This window comes from Pinus tabuliformis, chromosome 3_2, assembly GCF_031772625.1.
Source record: "Pinus tabuliformis cultivar Carrire ecotype Pingquan chromosome 3_2, CPIR1, whole genome shotgun sequence".
Taxonomy (NCBI): Eukaryota; Viridiplantae; Streptophyta; class Pinopsida; order Pinales; family Pinaceae; genus Pinus; species Pinus tabuliformis.
In genome coordinates, this window is record NC_142302.1 from 525,423 (window position 1) to 546,574 (window position 21,152).

General features: G+C 36.8%; 1 protein-coding gene across 1 annotated transcript in view; it reads right to left on the reverse strand.

Moving 5' to 3' along the window:
• Positions 1-3,887: 3,887 nt before the first annotated feature.
• Positions 3,888-21,152, reverse strand: part of LOC149179509 (uncharacterized) — an 89,004-nt gene continuing 71,739 nt past the window's right edge. The window contains exons 2-4 of the mRNA XM_089415672.1: positions 5,631-5,948; positions 4,863-5,252; positions 3,888-4,484 (exon numbers count right to left, since the gene is read on the reverse strand). Coding sequence (XP_089271798.1) covers positions 4,321-4,484; positions 4,863-5,252; positions 5,631-5,937 — 861 coding nt within the window. The 5' untranslated portion in view covers positions 5,938-5,948 and the 3' untranslated portion in view covers positions 3,888-4,320. The remainder of the gene's footprint in view (positions 4,485-4,862; positions 5,253-5,630; positions 5,949-21,152) is intronic.

A 21,152-nucleotide genomic window follows, 5' to 3' on the forward strand; every position in this document is an offset into this window, starting at 1 on the left:
TAAAACTTTATAATAATGATACATAATTTTATTAGATAAAAATTTGTATTTATTACAAGGAAATTAGATTTTAAAAATTATCCAAAATACATGTTCATTTTAAATACATATTACAAATACAGTAACAAAAAAAATTCATTACAATTATATTTTCACATAAATTTATTATAAAAATAACTTAAAATTATACCATTAATATTATTATGCCATAAAAAATTGATTAACACCAATTTAACATTTGATTCTTAACATTAATAGAATCATATTCCATCACAATATGGTCTTTCCCTTCCAGTAACGTAAACAAACAGACCCATTCCGTAAAAAATATAATTTAGTAATGCCATGCTACGTTGAGCATGGCATTATTCAAAAAATTACGTTAATAATTTGTTATTTAAAAAATATTATTCATATAAATTTGTTAAATGAATTTATTTCAAATAATTGAAAAAATAATTATTATTCTCAACATTCCAGTTTAATTTATTTATATTATAAACTTTATTACTAATTTACTTAAATAACATCGTAAACTTCATAACAATAATATTTCTTATATAAATTATAGAATATTTTAATTCAAAAAATTAATCTGATGCGTATTTAAAAAATTTAAATCAAAAAATTAATACTATATTTGTATAAAATATTTTAAATCAAATAATTAACACCATACTGGCATAAAATATTTTAAATCAAAAAATTAATAACATATAAAGTGGTATAAATATAAAAATAACTCAAATAACAATATGTTATCATAATAATATTTATTATAGTTGGAGCCACTAGTTGGATTTTCTGATGAGCCAAGTTACATTTTCGATTAGCAACCAAAAATAATTGTCTTGCTAATTTGACAACTAAATTATAATAAATTTTTTCCTGATAAAAAAAAATTCATTATAATTATTTTGAATCAACAAAATAATACCATACTGCACGAGTATAAATATAAATATAAATGTCATACGTTTGGAAGCCAAAAAAATGCAGCGTATATACAACTATGCATTCAAATATATGTATACGTCTGTCATACGGTTTTTTTTATAGGAAGCCAAAAATTCCATCTGGGTTAAAGTTCGCATTCAAATATATGTATACGTCTGTCATACGATTTTATTTTTTTAATAGGAAGCCAAATATTCGATCTGGGTTAACGTTCAGCTCAACTTTTCTGGTATACATATAAACAAAACAGGGCCAACATACCACTGCAGTTGAAGTTTTCTGTTCTACATATAAAAACAAAACAGAGATTTCTACTTCCAGTTGAAAGAAAAACACTCCTAACTTTGGCAAAGTATAGGTGAAGAATATGTTACTCACATTCACGCTCATCATCATCAGAACAGTCCTGGAAGATCTGGCTCTGTTTTAGCGCTTTGATTGCAGGCTCTGGCAAGAACGGTTGATTGGTAGGTGCAGTAAGTATGAAGATGGCTTGGCTCAGCATCATACACTTATCCCTCTTTGCCCTTTCACGTTCATCAGTCGATATTCTTTCCCCATTCACTTTGTCCTGGCTATGCACCTGGGACGCCACACCACTTCTCTTACGCAGAGATTCCTTCCAGGCCCTGTACAGAAGTCTAACTCCTATACAACATACACATATCATCGGTGAGAACTAATGAATTTTGTTACATTTAATAAATGGGCCTTGCTGATCGATTCCATTTATTGGTTTTAGATTCGTTTGATGGTTTCTATAAACAAATAGAAAAGAAAATTTGCAATGTTTATGAATAGTTTTGTACATATATTTTTGAATAGTTTTGTACGTATATTTGTTCATTTTGCAAAAGATATCATTGTATCGAAGTTCTTTCATATTCAAAAATCCTGTAATTAAAAAATATTAGCATCGTAGTAAAGTTAAAATAGGAGTAAGTTAGACTTCAGTACTAGGAGTAAGATAAGAAAGTTAATTTTAGATTTTTTTCCTCTTTTCTTCCCACCACAACTTAATCCAAACACCCTCCCGATTGGCGGATGTTGCTTGTTGATAATTCTTCTGCCAGGTAGGACAGAGGTTTCATGGTTGACTCTTGCGTCGCCCAGCAGTTTCTCCTAGCGAACTACTCTGTGATTGTAATTGGGTAGTTACGCTAATAGTGAATAGTGACTGGGATTGGCTGGTGCAAAAATTTCGAAAGAGACTGATCACTTGGTCTCACAAAGGACTATCGATTGGGGGTATCTGGTTATGATTAAGGCAGTTTTACAGATCATTGCCATTTACTAGATGCATATTATTTGTCTCCCTGCTGCTATCATTCGAAAATTGAAATAAAGTATATTTATGAAATCATATCAATAACAAATCATATGGATAACATTAACATATATATAAACAATAATTTCAATGATGATTTTTTGGTATAAATATTTTTTTCAATTTTAGATGAAGGTGGTATAACTAGTTTCTTTGTTTTAGCAGAGATTGTGGATCAAGATAGTCATTTAGAATAGACAGCTATATTGTGGCTATGTGGTATGTTGGCAGATGGCAAAGTCAATAATAATGTTCAAGATTATTGTTGTCAAGGGACGATGTAGAATGATTATCAATCTTTGTACTACAAAATTTTCTTTGTGGACTTACACACTTGAAACAATAAAACATATATGGAGCAATTGAGAGGTACACGCCCTTAGGGTAGAGTTTCTTCCCAATATATAGGACCTTGGGATAGGGTAAAAGAGCCCAACATGGGTGGTACAAGGAGGAGGGTAGGGACACAAAGGGAAGTAAATTGAAAATTTGGTTTGTAGGGGTAGTGGTAATAACATCAAATAATCAGGCTAAGGCCCATGGTTTGTATTAAGATCTCCTTCAGACCTCCTCTCTCAATGTCTGTAAAATTACAGTAGTAGGGGACTCTCATATTCTAATTTATCATCTTTAGTTCAGTTCCTATACTAAAAACATCAAACTTAAAATCATTCTTCACATAATTGGGGGTTGATTGCATCAATTTCAAGATTATGCAATCATTCATAGCATTGGCCACAATATAACTATGAGGGATACCACTTAGAAAATTGTGGCATAAAGTTGCAACAAGGAGAGCCCTTGATTAACAAGAGTTCCCCACTAACCTAACGAAGAATGTCATGCATTTTTTATTGGTTAGGCTACTTGCTTCTTGGCAAATTGTTTTGAACGATGTGTGAAATTGGATGTGGTGGTAGATTTGCATCATGAAAGTGAGGAGTTGTGTAGTTTTACGACCCATTAGAGGATCCCCTTTCACAAGCATGACAACTATGCCTAAACCTCTAGAATGCTTGATTCCATATGCTCCAATATCAACAAGGGGGGTTATGTCACTAATTACCAAATTTTATTGTCCCTTGGCATTTGTAATCATGGCAACTAGAGGCAAGTGGAGATGGAGTTGTTTCCTTCATGGGGTGGAGGCATGCTAGCCTAAGCCACACATGACTACAGAAACTTTGCCGGGACAACAAGAGGTCTATCATTAGTTATGATTAAGGTGTGCTTATTAATGTGAAGTTGTCATGCCAAATTTTGATCTACAACTAAGGAGTGTGGGGCTATAGGGATTGTAAATTTTAGGTTTTTAAAGGGTTGTAAACATGAAGATATAACTATCTAGATCCTAGAGCACTAAAAAATAAGTCTAACTCGTTCATCTTTCCATAGTTAGAAAGCTAAGAGCTACTCTATATCCATATTTAAATTATCTCTTTTTATTTGAAATAATATGATATTTTGTAATGTAAGTGGGACCATCTAAAGAAGTTCCCAAAAAAAAAACTATGTAAACTTACTTATTATAATTATTTTTTATCAGAAAATTAATGTCATACAAAACTACATGAATATGAATATAAATACAACTGAACTGTCATACGTTTGCAAGCCAAAAATATGCATCGGATATACAACCATGCATTCAAACATATGTATACGTCTGTCATACGGTTTTTTTTATAGGAAGCCAAATATTCCATCTGGGTTAAACTTACTTCAGCTCAACCTTACCTTTCTGGTATACATATAAACAAAACAGGGCCAACAATATACCACTGCGGTTGAAGTTTTCTGTTATACATATAAAAACAAAACAGAGATTTCTACTTCCAGTTGAAAGAAAAACACCCCTATTTATCTGAAGAATATGTTACTCACATTCACTATTTATCCTCTCTGTCAACATCATCAGAACAGTCCTGGAACAGATGACTTTGTTTTAGCGCTTTAATGGTAGGCTCTGACGAGAAAGGTTGATTGGTAAGTATGAAATCATCAGTCGATACGCTTCTGGAACAGATGACTTTGTTTTATAAACAACTTCTCAGCATCATACACTTCTCCCTCTTTGCCCTTTCACGTTCATCCGTCGATATTCTTTCCCCGTTCACTTTGTCCTGGCTATGCATCTGGGACGCCTCACCACTTCTGTTACGCCGAGATTCCTTCCAGGCCCTGTACAGAAGTCTAACTCCTATACAACATACACATATCATCGGTGAGAACTAATCAATTTTGTTAGAATGGATTCCATTTACTGGTTCACACTCGTTTGATTGTTAAAATAGTTTGGTACATGAATACAGAGGGGAGGGGTAGGACATTCATCGACTTTGTTTTATAAACAACTAAATTAATTAAAAAGCACTGATGCAGATTATAACCAAATATAAATATACCACAACTACAAGAGGGGTTAAGGGGGCTCTTTATGAAGCCACAGAGCTGAGAATGGGGAGCAGATCCGCAAATGGTTTTTTAGGTTTGTTCATGGTCTGTGCATGATCTTGTAATTTTTTAATCTAGGAATTATGAAAGCAATAATGATACGGGTATAATTAATTAAACCCACCTGGTAAACCGCTGTCCTTGATGATCTCTTCCGCGGCAGTAGTCCAGAAGATACGTTGATCTGGGGCGTTCTCTCTCACTGTTTTGCCAATCTTCCCAGCTACAAAGCAAACGGAATGCCAATTACCCCGCTTGATCTTCGGGATGTCACTCAACTTTGCAGGAACATCCTCTCGCACTGTTCTGTCGATTTTGCGAGCTGTCGATTTTGGAGGTGCAGTAGGTATGAAGATGGCTTGGCTCGGCATCATACACTTCTCCCTCTTTTCCCTTTCACGTTCATCAGTCGATATTTTTTCCCCGTTCACTTTGCCCTGGCTATGCATCTGGGACGCCACACCACTTCTGTTACGCCGAGATTCCTTCCAGGCCCTGCACAGAGGTCTAACTCCTATACGACATACACATATCATCGGTGAGAACTAATGAATTTTGTTAGAATCGATTCCATTTACTGGTTCACACTCGTTTGATTGTTAAAATAGTTTGCTACATGAATACAGAGGGGAGGGGTAGGACATTCATCGACTTTGTTTTATAAACCACTAAATTAATTAAAAAGAACTGATGCAGAGTATAACCAAATATAAATATACCACAAGTACAAGAGGGGTTAAGGGGCCTCTTTATGAAGCCACAGAGCTGAGAATGGGGAGCAGATCCGCAAATGGTTTTTTAGGTTTGTTCATGGTCTGTGCATGATCTTGTAATTTTTTAATCTAGGAATTATGAAAGCAATAATGATACGGGTATAATTAATTAAACCCACCTGGTAAACTGCCGTCCTTGATGATCTCTTCCGCGGCAGTAGTCCAGAAGATACGTTGATCTGGGGCGTTCTCTCTCACTGTTTTGCCAATCTTCCGAGCCACAAAGCAAACGGAATCCCAATTACCCTGCATGATCTTCGGAATGTCACTCAACTTTTCCGCTGGGTAACTGCCAGCACAATACCTGGCCACATGTTGTAGCTGTTTCGGATCTGGTGTATGCTGCTTCAGCTTTGCAGGAACATCCTCTCGCACTGTTCTGTCGATTTTGCGAGTTGCCGAACAGATGAAATCCCAACCCCACATGATACTCCTCCCTGTTACTGCAAGGTAGCTATCTTCTCCTACGACAAATTCAATGAGAGTGTTCTGCTCCGTTTAATTCCCTCTTCCGAATAAGTAGTCACATCAAAATCTTTAAAGCCACTCCGAGTTTAGGGCTCCATTAATGCACTAGTACGCACTGGTACAGTGTATTGATAGCTTGAATTAATGTGTTTTGGGGCAGTGTATCGAGGCAATTCCTATTTCTTACCCTATACGAATTTTAATGCGGCCTGACATGGGCCGGTATAAGGCGATACAACACGCCGTTATATTTTTTTTCTCTCTCATCACCTAACGGCGTGTTGTATCGCCTTATACCGGCCCATGTCAGGGCGCATTAAAATTCCTATAGGGTAAGAAATAGGAATTGCCGTGTATCGATGTGTTTTGCTTTGCTGTGAAGTGGAGTGGAAAGGGAGCAACAATGGTCCCACTAATCTTTTTAGGAGAAAAAAAAATATTTTTGTACAGAATAAACATCCATTTCGAGAAAATTAATAATAAAGTAGATAATCCATGTGACACTCCACGTAAACAACTTTTAAGACTTTAACCCAAACATCTTTATCAAATATCCATATTCTTATTATGTGATTATTAAGAATACAAAAAAAAATAGTAGATGTAACACTTGGCTATAACTCTAAAGGATATTATATTTTGTTCTTTTTCCACCTCATGTAAACAACTTTTAAGATTTTAGCCTAAACATCTTTATCAAATCGCTTCCAAAGGGCATCAAAGTGAATGTGGTAGCTAGTAATTGATGGTTAATTATTAGTATTGTGTTTGGAGACTAAAAACATGCCTATAATAATAATACTTAAAAATTATCACATAATTTTGGAGGGTGGAAAAGCATTCTAAAATAGATAAATATAAGAGAGCAATCACAATGTTAATGACGATATCCATGGTAAAGAGGGAAAACCCCGTGGGAAGAAAATCTTATTAATTTGGTCGCTGAGGGACAAATTCTTCCTTTGGACAACCTTCCTCATCCACAAAAAACTGTGAGGATCCATCCTAGGGTCCTTTAACTAAAAACTAAATTTATTTAATTAAAACACAATAAGAAAGAAAATAACTTATTTATAGATCAACATTTATTTGATGACAATATACAATTAAAATTTATTTACAACATATTATACAAGTAAAGATGTCATTTCAACCATTTACATAAGTAATCAATAAATGAAAGAACACATGTTCCAATAGCTTCGTTAAGATGCCCCTAACTCTGTTGGGATACTCCTCTCGACTACCCGATTGAATTTACCTCCCAGCCAACTAGGAATGATTTCCTAGCCCAGGGAACCTCCACAGACTCCCTAGCCCTCCGATCCCAAGTCCAACCACATGTAGTGTGTCCAAGTTAAACAAACACTCTTCAGATCCAAGTTTGTATTCCCTCATTTATCTGTCCATTCTCTCCCTTCTCTTTCTCCACATTCCTCCCCCAAAATAAAATCCTCCAAAACCAAAAATTCATGTGATCTTAAACATCAAAATATATAGATAAGTTATCTTAAACATCATGTTATTAAGTCTAGTATCCACGTGTCAATTTTGTAGTTCATACTGGAAATAAATCTTACATTAGATAAATCATAATTTCACTAAGTCATTCATTAGATAAATCATATCCACTTAAGCCATATATGAAACAACAATAACTCTGATAAGTCATGCAATAGATAAATCATAACCAAATAAGTCATAGATTAGGTCATACATCAAACACTTCAATCATCAATACCTGATCCATATAACGATTTATATAATTAGTTTCGTGTGTCCAACTAAATGCGTCAATATTACATAGCGTTCATAAATAAATAACATAGAACTGCAAATAGAGCCTTAACATAGGTAGTTATTAAAGTCAAAATGGGCATCACAAATGCTCAAAAAGTGAGGGGTAGTCACGACGTATAGTCTATGAATCCTCCCAGGTAGCAGATCCTCGGCTATACTTGTCCCACTGGACCTTAACCTGGTCCACCATGTGACATCTGAGCTATCGAACCCTACGGTCCAATATGCGTAATGGTTCGACCATTAGGGTTCCCATGTCCAAGACCTATAATTCCCTCCAATCCAGTTTGTGAGATTCATCAGAAACATAATGTCGTAAAATAGATACATGAAAAACATTATGAGTTTTATGCAAATGGAGTGGCAGTACAAGACAATAGGCAACTGGTCCAATCTTCTCCTTGATCCTAAAAGGTCCTATAAATCGAGGTGACAACTTCGTCCCTTTCCCAAACTGAATGGTGCTTTTGTTGGGTCGAATATGAATAAAAACTTGGTCTCCTACTTCATAATTTCGATCAGTCCTATGTGAATCAGCATAACTCTTCTGTCTATCTTGTGCTTCCTTTAACCTTTAACGAATTTTTCTTTCCTGTTCCTCCATTTCTTGAACTAATTCCGGCCCAACTATTACTCGGTCCTCCAACTTTTCCCAACTCAATGGCGTCCTACATGGCCTCCCATATAGAGCTTGATAAGGAGGCATCCCGATTTAACTATGGTAATTGTTATTATAGGCAAACTCTACCAATGGTAAGTACCTTTCCCACTGAGTCTGATTATCCATGACGCGCATTCTAAGCATGTCTTCCATAACCTAATTTACTCTTTCAGTCTGCTCCTCTGTTTCTGGATGATATGTAGTGCTCAGGTTAACTAAGTCCCTAGTGTTGACTGCAAACTTGTCCAAAACTTAGATGTAAATCAAGAGTCTCTATGAGAAATGATCTTTGTGGGTAACCCATGTAGTCAAATAACTTCACTTTAAAAAACTCGTGTCACATCAGTAACATCGTAAGTGTCTCTTACTAGGATGAAATGGGCACTTTTGGTCAATTTATCAATTACAACCAATATAGCATTGTGCCTCTGTGACGTGAGTGGCAAACCCACAACAAAATCCATATAAATTACCTCCCATTTAGACATACGGATGTCATGTGGTTGTAGGAGTCCTGCTGGATGGCAATGATCAGCCTTCATTCGTTGACATTCAAGACTTTGGTGACAAACTGGACTATGTCGTGCTTCATGCCTGCCCAATAGAAGATTTTCTTCATGTCTGCATACATCTTCTTCACTCCAAGATGTGCACAATAGAGTGCTCTATGTGACTCTTCGAGGATGGTCCTTCTTATACCCCCTTCCTTAGGTATGTAAATTCTCCTTTGAAATCTCAATAGTCCATCTAGTTCAAGGACATATCCCTCAAAATTTGGTTCTATCTACTTCCCACTCTAGAGTGCTGATATAACTTTTAGATACCAACTATCTTCAAAGAGTTTCTCCAACACACGTTCCCTCAAATTGACCCTCAAGGCTACTACGGAGAAGGTTCGTGGCCTCTTGCTTAGTGCATATGCCACCACATTCTCCTTTCCCTTAATGTATGAGATCTCAAAATCATACTTGCTCATGAATTTGCTCCACCGCATTTTTGTAGCATTCAAATCCCTTTGAGTGAAGAGGTGCTTCAAGCTTTGATGATCTATTCTTAACTCAAATCTTCTCCCAACGAGGTAGTTTTTCCAAAGTTTCAAAGCTAACATCACTACTGCTAACTCTAAGTCATGGGTAGCATACAACTCTTCATGTTTCTTCAATTTTCTAGATGCAAAGTATAGGTGAAGAATATGTTACTCACATTCACTACTTATCCTCTCTGTCAACATCATCAGAACAGTCCTGGAAGATCTGGCTTTGTTTTAGCGCTTTGATGGCAGGCTCTGGCGAGAAAGGTTGATTGGTAGGTGCAGTAAGTATGAAGATGGCTTGGCTCAGCATCATACACTTCTCCCTCTTTGCCCTTTCACGTTCATTAGTCGATATTCTCTCCCCATTCACTTTGTCCTAGCTATGCACCTGGGACGCCACACCACTTAGAAAGAATCTCTGGGTGGCTGGGGTATTTGAATTGCTGACTTGGCCACTTTTAACCTAGCCTTGCCGATTAAGAACCTTTGGAGGGCTGTCAGCTAGGAAGGTATTTGGTATCAACTGATTAAAAGCAAATATTTAAAGCACCATTTTCTGATTACATGGATTCGACCCATCAGCTGGCTTCGCTGACTTGGAGGAGTATGATGAAAACTCTTCCATGGTTCATGAGCAACTTGCAGTGGATTGTGGGCAATGGAGCTTACACTGAGATTGGTCTGGCTGCCATCATTGGTTTGCCCAGTCGCTTTATAACTACTCTTCACAACAGGGAGTTTATATACTTAAAGGATGTCTAAGTGTAGGGGACAAGAGGTAGGGCGCAATAATTGGAAAGAGGCAATGAATATTGGTCTCTCTGGTGAACTTGTGGGAGAATGGGAGGATTACATACTCCAGTTAAAGATGTTGGGGATTACAATCTGAGGAGGGAAGGACAGACTTATGTGGTGTTGAGAAATTTAAGGCATCAGGATTAGATGATTTCTTTTTAATGATAATTGCTTGTGAATGCTTTTACTTCTTTAGATTAAGATCTTCTCTTTCGTTAGATTATTATAGTGTTCTTCTTCATCAAACGGTTACCAAAGTATAAACAATAAAGAGACCAGAGATAGAATGTTGGTGATCAGCCAGGGCCAAAACCTCTCCAACTAGAGAAGAAAACCCAAATCAAATTCTTCTTCTTATAGAGACTCCAATTGATGAATATCAAGACCAAGACCCTTGACACAGCAACCTCTCCAAGACCAAGTCACAAACCTTCTTAATTTGATTTCTTCCTTGAGTCAACGATGGTCAAACTTCCTCTTCTCCCACTATCTAGGCTATCCTTCAGATTTCGGTCACTTGTTTCAGATCTGCAACCCTCAGCGATATTTCAAAAACCCTAAATACGGCATGTGAGAGAGAATTTGACACAGCAACCTCTCCAAGACCAAGTCACAAACCTTCTTAGTTTGATTTCTTCCTTGAGTCAATGATGGTCAAACTTCCTTCTTCTCCCACTATCTAGGCTATCCTTCAGATTTCAGTCATTTTTTCAAATCTGCAACCCTCGGTCCTATTTCAGAAACCCTAAATATGGCATGTGAGAGAGAATGACACCTTGATTCCCTTAGCTTTAGATGGAGACTCTTTCACCTTCAACTCGGCTTGAGAATCACCTTGATTTTCTCATAAATCTGCCCTCTTAATATCACTGTGGTATTACAGTCCTTCCTATAATAGACAGCCCTAGATCCTTGCATGTGGGGAATATAATACCCAAAAAAGATTAGAAAACAACCTTGGTGATGATCCTTCTTTCTTCGCTTCGTGACAGGACTTCTTCTTGTGATCTTTGCACTTCTATCTCTTTCATTTTTGCTTGACCGAATTGTGTTCTTGACTGAGGCCGAGCTGCCCTATATATAGTGATTTGTCCATCAAAATGAGCCGACTTCTGCTTGCATATGGGCCGACATGCTTGTCTAGAAACTTCTTCATCTTCTTAGAAGGGCCGACATGAGAAGTAGCTTGCGACAAGGTCTTGGAGGGTTATTTACACAATCAAAATTACATTTTACAATATATAACATGTATTCAATACATGACATTGCCTTCCTAGACTTTATGACTTGATGACCAACCATAAAGGCTCACAATGGGAGCCTTAACTATAGAATAAAATTCCTTGATCATGAAATCCGTGATTCAAGCATTACAAAAATAAATTTATTTTATTCTTTACATCAATTGTATAAAATCATAATTACACATATCATTATGAAGACCGAACCTAGTTACGCTTTTCAACACTCGCTCTTAACTAGGGAGGTATTCATACTTTACACAAGGTACTTGGACATTCTCAATCTGAATAATTCTCATAAGAAGAGTGGGATTTGTAACCCATCTGTATAGCATCATATCATCCAACATTGTCATATAACAAGGCCTTGACTAACAACTTTACCTCTCCACAAGATCAAAGCAAAATGTTGGTGAGACCAATGATTTATAGACACATTTTATCATTGTCTCTCTAGGAACATACCCCACCAGGGTTCTCTCAGAGTATGTTCCCCTAGGACTATTCTTATCTTGGATTTCCAGTTCTCAAAGAATATTGGTCCTCTACAACTACTCTCATCTTGGATACCCTAACACATCCTCAAAGAGTATCAGATGTCAGATGCTTACCCAATCCTCCATTCTATCTTCCCAAGTGAAGACAATAATGATGTGTCAATCTCTCCCTCTTAATTAGGGAGAATATACCTATTCCAATAAAGGAATGTACTCATTTTCCTATGGAAAGAATGTACCTAAGCTCCCTCTCAGCTTAAGAATTTACTTCCAAGTTTCTACCAAGTTAGAAACTTGTTCCCAGGCTCCCTCTTCATTAGGGACCTACAACAACTCTTTAGGTAGAGATCATGGGACAACCAGTTGCTTGAAGAACTCCTCCTTACGATGTCATAAACTTTTTTCTTTATTCAAGAGTCTTCATGTTTTTGGGACTTCTTCATGAGGCATCGACCATCCATCACTTTCATCCATGAGTCATGTTATGTCATCATTCATTTCATTGGAAAGTGATCCATTAGTCCATATTTGGTCTTCCTTCATGCCATGTTGCCTTCTTCACGCCATGTCTCCTTAAGGATCTTTCATCCTATTACATGGGCATCAGTTGTGGAAGAAATCCACAACTCTTCCCTTGGCATCCCTGCATAATCCCATCCAGATATTATTTAAAAATCAAAATTACCTTTGTGATGGTATTTCATCATGACATCTTTCAGTTTCCATCAGCATCCGACATACATATTGACACATCTCCAAAAGATACATACTATCAAGGGTCTCTTTCTTTTTCAAACTTCATCAGCGTCTTCATATCTTTCATGGAGATATCATAGTCAAATCTTTCAGTTCTTGGATGTTGATCTCCTCTTTAATAGTTGCATATTTCATGATCTCTTCCTGTCTTTCTTCACACATTTCTATTCCAAAAACTTCCAATCAGAGTTCCTCCATTTTTTGTCAACCACCTCATATTTTATATGAGGATATATTATGTTGATTTCATCTAGTCGATGTTTGACCCATGCCTTCCTGCATCCTTTCAAAGGAAGAGATCGTTCCTTTTGATCATGCTCTTGAGATAGAGCATTCATTCATGTTCCCTGCAACCATACGACATGACTCTATTTTATCAAATACAAGCATGCATACCTCGTTTTTCCTTTAGGTCATCTAGACTCCCTTCAGCAGCTTCCTTGATTGAATGACCTTTAATTCCTTGATCTTCTTCACTTGTTTTGACATCATTCCACCATCCCATGAATTCCCACAAGTTGGAATTCTTGATGAAACACTTGCTTCCTTCTAGTTGGAGAACCTTCCAATGAAGATTCCGACAGAGGATCTTGAGTATCCTCATTTAGAAAATGTTTTTCTTTTGATGTATGATGTGCTTTGTACTAGATGACTTTTTCCTTTTCTCAAAAGTAGAGTTTATGCTTATAATGAGGTTACCAAGAGCTATATCCTTCCATCAATGATTGCCACGGACTTCTATCTTTCATGCTTCTCTATGATGATTTCACGAGCTCTTGATTTCAATGTTTCTATGACGCCATGATGTATCCTATCATCCTCCTTAGTGACTCATGATGGCCATATCTTACAATAAAAAACTTGAAAAGAACTAGCTGAGGAATACTATGTCAATCATAGTAGAGATATTTTACTTTCTCTTTCTTGGACTTATTCCTTTCAGCTTCCTCCACTTCTTCGGTGATAGGGGCTTCTTCTCTACCTCTTTTGTTATTTTCTTTCTTGAGCTTAGGACAATCTCTCTTGTAATGCTCATATTCTTGACATCCATAACATTGAATCTTAGTCATGTTCTTCTTCTTTTTCTGAGGACCAAATTTCCCAAACTTTCTTTTTCTCTTTGCCATAACATCATATGCTTGATTTCTCTTATTTGATCATACATCAATTTTTTCCTTCAGCTTGGTTTCTTCAATCTTTCATAGTGACCATAGATCTTGGAATGGAGTAGCTTCTTTCTTCCCATAAATGCTTGAAGTAAAGTTACCCCACTCCTCTGGTAGTGCATTTAGTACTACATTGGCCATCTCCTTGTCAGACATTATTTCTCCCAGATCTTGAAGTTGATCCCTTATTTCAAATATCCTCATAAAGTATGAGGTTATTCCTTCATCTTTTGATATCCTTAGCTTGTAGAGTTCTTGCCTTAATGAGATAACTTCTCCTGCAGTGCTTACGGAAAACAACTCTACTAGTTTGTCATATATTTATTTTGAAGTTTCGAGTTTAGATACATATGGGATGAGGGGTCCTTGAGGGATTGTATGAGAATCTTTGGAGCCCTTACTTCTCCTTTCATAAACTTTGCAAGTGCTTGAGCATCTTCTTTCGATGGTTTGGTGATTGAACCTTTGACATGTTCCATAACATCATTTTCAATGAGATTTAGATCTGTCCTCTTCTTCCATGCAATAAAATTTGAAGCTCCAACCAATTTGTTTCTTTCTTTGTGAAAAGACATTTTGACAGATTCAGATGTAGACATAAATATACTTACTTATGAAGATGCTTCTTCCACTTGTTGCCGCCTTGAATTTGATGATGATATAGATAATAGAGAACTTCTCCTTGATGAAGATAGTTATGTTCATAAATGATCCTTGACTCTACAAAGAGGGAGATCACGTTAGATCCTTTGATGATGATGTCATTGTTGATGATGATCAATGATGACTTCTTGATGATGTCTTGATGCTTCTTGTATGATCTTCTTCAATGGTAAGGACCTTGTTTCAACGAAAGGGAGATTGCCTTAGAACATTTTGAAGATGATGACAACGTCCTTGATCTTGCTTCTCTTGGATGAATAATCTTCAAGATACTTTGATTTGTAGGTCTCTTCAACTTGAGTAGGCTCTTTGTGGTCTTTTGAGGATCCCAAGACTTCTTTTGGTGTAGACTTCTTCTTCGATCTAGGGTTTTGAAAATTCTGTGTAGATCTTGATTTTGCTTTGATCTCCTTCGAGATTTGATCGTTGAGTGCTTGTGTGTCCCTTGATGAGATCCCCTTTCCTTCATTTGTCACCTTAGCTCTGAAACCATGTTGAGAAATCTAGGGCATTGGGATTAGATGATTTCCTTTTGATGATAACTACTTGTGAATGCTTTTTACTTCTTTAGATTAAGATCTTCTCTTAAATTAAATTATTATAGTGTTCTTCTTCATCAAACAGCTACCAAAGCATAAACAATAAGGAGACCAGAAACACAGAATATAGGCGATCAGCTAGAGCCAAAACCTCTACAACTAGAGAGGAAAACCCAAAACGAATACTTCTTCTTATAGAGACTCCAATAGACGAATACCAATACCACGACCCTTGACACAACAACCTCTCCAAGACCAAGTCACAAGCCTTCTTATTTTTATTTCTTCCTTGAGTCAACAATGGTCAAACTTCCTTCTTCTCCCACTATCTTATCTATCTTTCAGATTTCGGTCACTCTTTTCAGATCTGCAACCCTCAACCCTATTTCAAAAACCTTAAATGTTTCACTGAGAGAGAATGAAACCTTGATTCTCTTTGCTTTAGATGGAAACTCTTACTCTTTCAACTCGGCTTGAGAATCACCTTGATTTCCTCCTAAATCCTCCCTCTCAATATGATTGTGGTATTTCGATCCTTCCTACAATAGATAGCCCCAGATCCTCGCACTTGTGGAGTATAACAACCCAAAACGGATCAGAAAACAATCTTGGTGATGATCCTTCTTTCTTCGCTTGGTGATAGGACTTCTTTGTGTGATCTTTGCACTTTTATCTCTTTCTTTTTTGCTTGACCGAATTGTGTTCTTGAGTGAGGCTAAGCTACCCTATATATAGTGATTTGTCCATCAAAATGAGTCGACTTCTGCTTGCATATGGGCCGAAATGCTTGTCTAGAAACTTCTTCATCTTCTTAGAAGGGTTGACATGAGAAGTAGCTTGTGACAAGGTCTTGGAGGGTTATTTACACAATCAAAATTACTTTTTACAATATATATGTCTTCAATACATGACATTGACTTCCTTGACTTTATGACTTGATGACCAACCCTAAAGGCTCACAATGGGAGCCTTACTATAAAATAAAATTCCTTGATAATGATTCAAGGATTACAAAAATAATTTTATTTTCTTCTTTACATCATTTGCATAAAATCGTAATTACACATATCATTATGAAGACCGAACCTAGTTACACTTTTCTAGACATTTGCCACCTTTTGTTGATGTGCACATTTGCAGTAGAAGTGTGGAAGGAGGTCCTAGATCATCTACATTTAGCAGCGATATGGGAACAGTCCTCGATGGTCACTTGCATCAAAAATTGGATTGCGAAAATAAGGCATATAGAGCACTGCCTTTCTATATTATATGGGGCATATGGAGGGTGCGAAATGCGTGGATTTTTTACCAAAAGTAGCCAAGAATGTAGGCTACAACAATCAAGATCACTGCCCACTTCCTGGAGAAAGGGCCGATATACATTAACTATCCAAGATATACATTAACTGTCCAAGAAGAAATATTAGTTTGAAGGATGTGTGGCACAACTACCTAATTAGGTTCTTTGATGGGGCTGCATCTTGAGGAGTATGCAGAAGTGGGATGTTGATATGTAGGAACTTGGATCATTTATATAAATTTAAGTGGTGCAAGGGAGTTGGCACCAACACTAGGGTTGAGCTCCTAGCTTTTTGGGGCATCCTCTATTGCGCTCGGTGGTTGGTGATAGATGAAATGGACATATTTGGTGACTTGAAATCTATCGTCGATTGGGTCAATCAGAAATATTCTTTACAGGTTCCAACTCTCTCACATTGGGTGGAAAGGATTAAATCCTTCTTTTCCTCATTCTATAGGGTTTCAGTTCCCATATATATAGAGAACAAAATGAGGATAAGGACAATCTCTCAAAAGAAGGATGTAGGGCATCTATGGATAGGATCCATTACCAAGCTTATTACAAAGGTATCCTCGTGCGGTATGATCACTTGATCATATGAAGGTTTCTTGCTGTCTTTTTTTTTGGTTCGTTGTTTTGCTAATTTGGAACAAAGCTCCAAATTCGAGAAGGGTGAGACAGGGAAATTTCGGTTGCACACATAGTGTGCTCTCTCCATGTATGTATATTTATTTTATGTATGATGAAAATGATATATTGTATTTATCATTTGGTTAAGTAGTTTGGAACTAAGGAGATTTTAGTCCCTTGCATCGGGGTTATTATTTGTTTTGTAAGAAGCCAGGTACCTCTTATAGTTGGGGCTTGCTTGCTTTAGCCTGTAGAAGTGATAGGAGGAGTTTGATTTATATGGGAAATTATAGATCTGGATATGATGTATGTGATATGTTGGGGATTGGCTCTGACTTGGACAACATTAGTCCACTGGAGATCATTAGCTCAAATATATAGTTGAGTGATGTATAAGTATGCTTTGTTGCTTTCTCAGGACAGATGCAGTCATATAAACACTCTGTATTTTGCAAAATTTTTAATTATAAATGAAAATTTTGGTTTTTTCCTTCTAAAAAAAAATACGCTAATGGTTGGGAAGTTGATAGATATTCATTGTGAAATGAAAGAGTACATGGGTAGTCATGCTAAAGAGTAGTTAACGAGGATACACTTTTGTTTGGAAAATAGTGAAAATTTCAGCATAATTTTGACAAAAATCGGGTAGATTTTTTTTGGGAAATCTAGGTTACAGTTGTCCAGTTCCAGGGTTTTGGGTGTCCAGGGGTTGTTTTTAATGGTGCTGAATTCATTTCCACGTCCAAAAAATGATTCAAACACTTCTATGTTAAAAAAAATTGAAAAAAAAAAATGACCAAATTCCAGTGAAAAATATTTTTCCCAACAAAATTGTGTGCTCGGTAGACAACGTCGCTACTCTAACAGATGGGAGGTTGATAGGCATTCATGTGAAATAAGGGAGCTTTTGGTCACCTGACACGGGGATTTGGGATTCAATGGGTACGACGATTTGAGTGTTGGATACGAATACATTGACCCCCCGAAACAAGACACGCTTGGATACGTTATATATTATTTTATTAAAAAACAATATATATATATATATATATATATATATATATATATATATATATATATTAAAAATAGATATTTCTTACACAAATTCTCATTCATGATACAAATTCATTGATTTCAAACATAGATCTTCATCTAGATGTAAGTTTTACAAATTAACATTATGCATACAAATACAATTGTGACATAAATGACAAATCATGATTCATAATACATATTCAATTAATCAATGATCCAATAAGAGAAAGACAAGATAGTAAGATAAAGATACTGTAGTTTTCTCATTAAGTCATCAAAATAAAAATGCGTTACATAGGTAGTGCAATTCCAATGGCAAATAGAAATAGTAAATACAAAACAATTACAAGTATACAAGCCTCAAGGAAGTAGGTAGCTCATTACTCATGAGTCATAAATCCTTATAGTCATCATAAAAATTAGCATCATTGTACTCATTATCATGGTCACCACTTCTCTCCTCTGCTGCATCATCCTCCCTTGTATCCAAAGTCATCTCTGCATATGCTAGTGTGGAGGATGACACCTCTACAATATCACCATCATCAAATGCGACAGACTCTAGCACTGGATCATTGAGATCCATGTTGGTCAATGCCAACTCAACACTGTTGTCCAGACCCATATCATCAGGAAAGACATCCCACATCTTTGTCTTTCCCTTCAACCACTTATCCCTCTGCCTGTAAATAAGACAAAGGTTGGTGTGCACATACACCATTGTCTCTGCCCTAGACTGCTCAAGCCTACTCTTCTTGACACTATACAAATTCCCATATGTGCTCCAATTCCTCTCACAACAAAAGGATGAAGTCACCTGAGAGAGGAACCTCATGGCTAACTGTTGTAAAGGAGGGCTTGTTGCCCCATGATTTTCCCACCAAGAATAGGGCTTCTTAGCCCCCCTATCTCTAATCAGATCATATCCTGCAAATCGACCAGTGTCAGTGGAAAACTCTGCAAAGGCATCCTCCACCTCATCAAGGATGCTCTATCCTGAAAAACCCGCCTGAATGCATCTTTCCTCCCCTGTGAGATTTCACCATCCATGTGAGGAGGGAATCTGCGGGAAGGTCCACCATTCATCCAGTCATCGTTGTAGTATTTTGGGTTCAATGACTGAGCCAAACAATGTAAAGGTATGTGTTAGGCCCCTATACTACTAGTGTAACCCCTTATTGTTATTAGTACAACCCACTTATTATATTGATGTACCCATGTAGTGCCCATATTGCTACTAATGTGCCCCATAGAAGCCCACTATTGTTATTATTGTGCCCTTACATTATTATTGTTATGTCAGCTCTGGTTATGTTATGACCCCTTAGACTCCTATATATAGAAAGAAGGTCTTTTCATTTGTATCATCCAAGAATAGTTCATTTATGTAATGTAAAGGAGGTTGCCCCCTCGAAGAGGCTGAATTCTAAGGAGTTGATCTATCTTTTATTGAGCTGGTTTTATAACATTTGGTATCAGGGCTTTGGATTCTAGGGTTTCGCTGCTCCAAACAGGTCATCGTGGCATTTTCGCTATAACTTTTTTCTGTGACGTTTCAGAAGTCGCAAAAAAAAACCCATTTGAGAAGAAATCGCGCTGAACCTTGGGTCTGAATTTCAGAGCTTTTCGCGCGATATTTTCGGAGATATGATCTGAGGAAGTTGGTCTTTTTGCAGACTCCTGAATTACATTCAAAACAGGTGACCTAGGGAAAATCGTCATAACTTTCTCTCTGAGGATCGGATTGAAATTTCGTAAGAAGGTACAGAAAGAGGACGGACTGTAGTTTCTTTTATGCATTTTTTAGATCCATAGGTCGAAAAATTGACACGTGGCACTTCATACAAGTTAGCTCTTCTGGAAAGGTCTATAATCAGGTCATCTTGGGAGATTGTGCATAACTCTTTTTTGGGGAATCCAATTTGGATCAGACTGGCGGCATCGGAAAGAGGACACAGAGGGCTACTACAGGTAGTAATTTCATAACTTAAATATCCGCAAGTACAGAGTTACAGTCGTTTCAAGTTCGAGGTCCTAAAATCAAGAAAAAGCAAGATGAGGAAGTTTGATGGCAAGGATCCTGTAAATTGGATACTTCAGATGGAGCAATATTTTGATCTACATGGTGTACCACTGTTACAAAAGGTATGTATTGCATCTTCATATTTAGAACCGGATCAATTTTTATGGTATAAAGGGCTTTGTTCTCGTAAAAAACTTGTTACATGGTCAATTCTCACGGAGGAAATGATAGCACATTATGAGGATACAAAGAGCAACACCTTCTTTAGAGCAACACCACAACAATTGGAAAGAGTAAAAGGGCTTTGTGACATATTTGAAAGTAAAATTATGGCAACAAGGAAGTCTACCCCTCACAACTATAAAGATGGACGTGTTGTTCCTCCTAGCCTTCCACAACCTACAAGGGTTACACCACAACAATTGGAAGAAAAAAGACAAAAAGGGCTTTGTTACAATTGTGATAACAAATGCACTAAAGGTCATAAGTGTGCTGAGAAGAAATTATTTTACATAGAGTATGAAGAGGAGGAAGAAAAGGATCAAGAAACATCAAAAGCAGAGGATATATGCCAGGACCTGACCCCAGAGAAAGAAGAAATGAATCAGAACATATCTTGTAAACTATTGGCAAGAATGACCACTCCTCAAACTAGCGAGACAAAAGGACATATCAAGAAGAAAAATGTTCAAGTAGTGAAAGATCACATCGAGCGTCAAGAAATGAATCCAACCATATCTTGTAAAGGATTGGAAGAAATTACCACTCCTCAAAATCTAAAGATAGAAGGACATATCAAGAAGAAAAAGGTTCAAGCAGTGAAAGATCACATCGAGCATCAACAACAAGTTCTCCAACTTTTAAAGGATAGCGCCACTTCGGTGCAAAACCAAATGAAACAACAGGTAGATCAACATCATAGTGAAAAATGTTTTGATGTAGGCGATTGGGTATTTTTACTGCTACATCTAAAGCAAGCTATTTATGAGAAGGAAACGTTGGCAATACTACATGCACTTAAAAAATGGCAACCT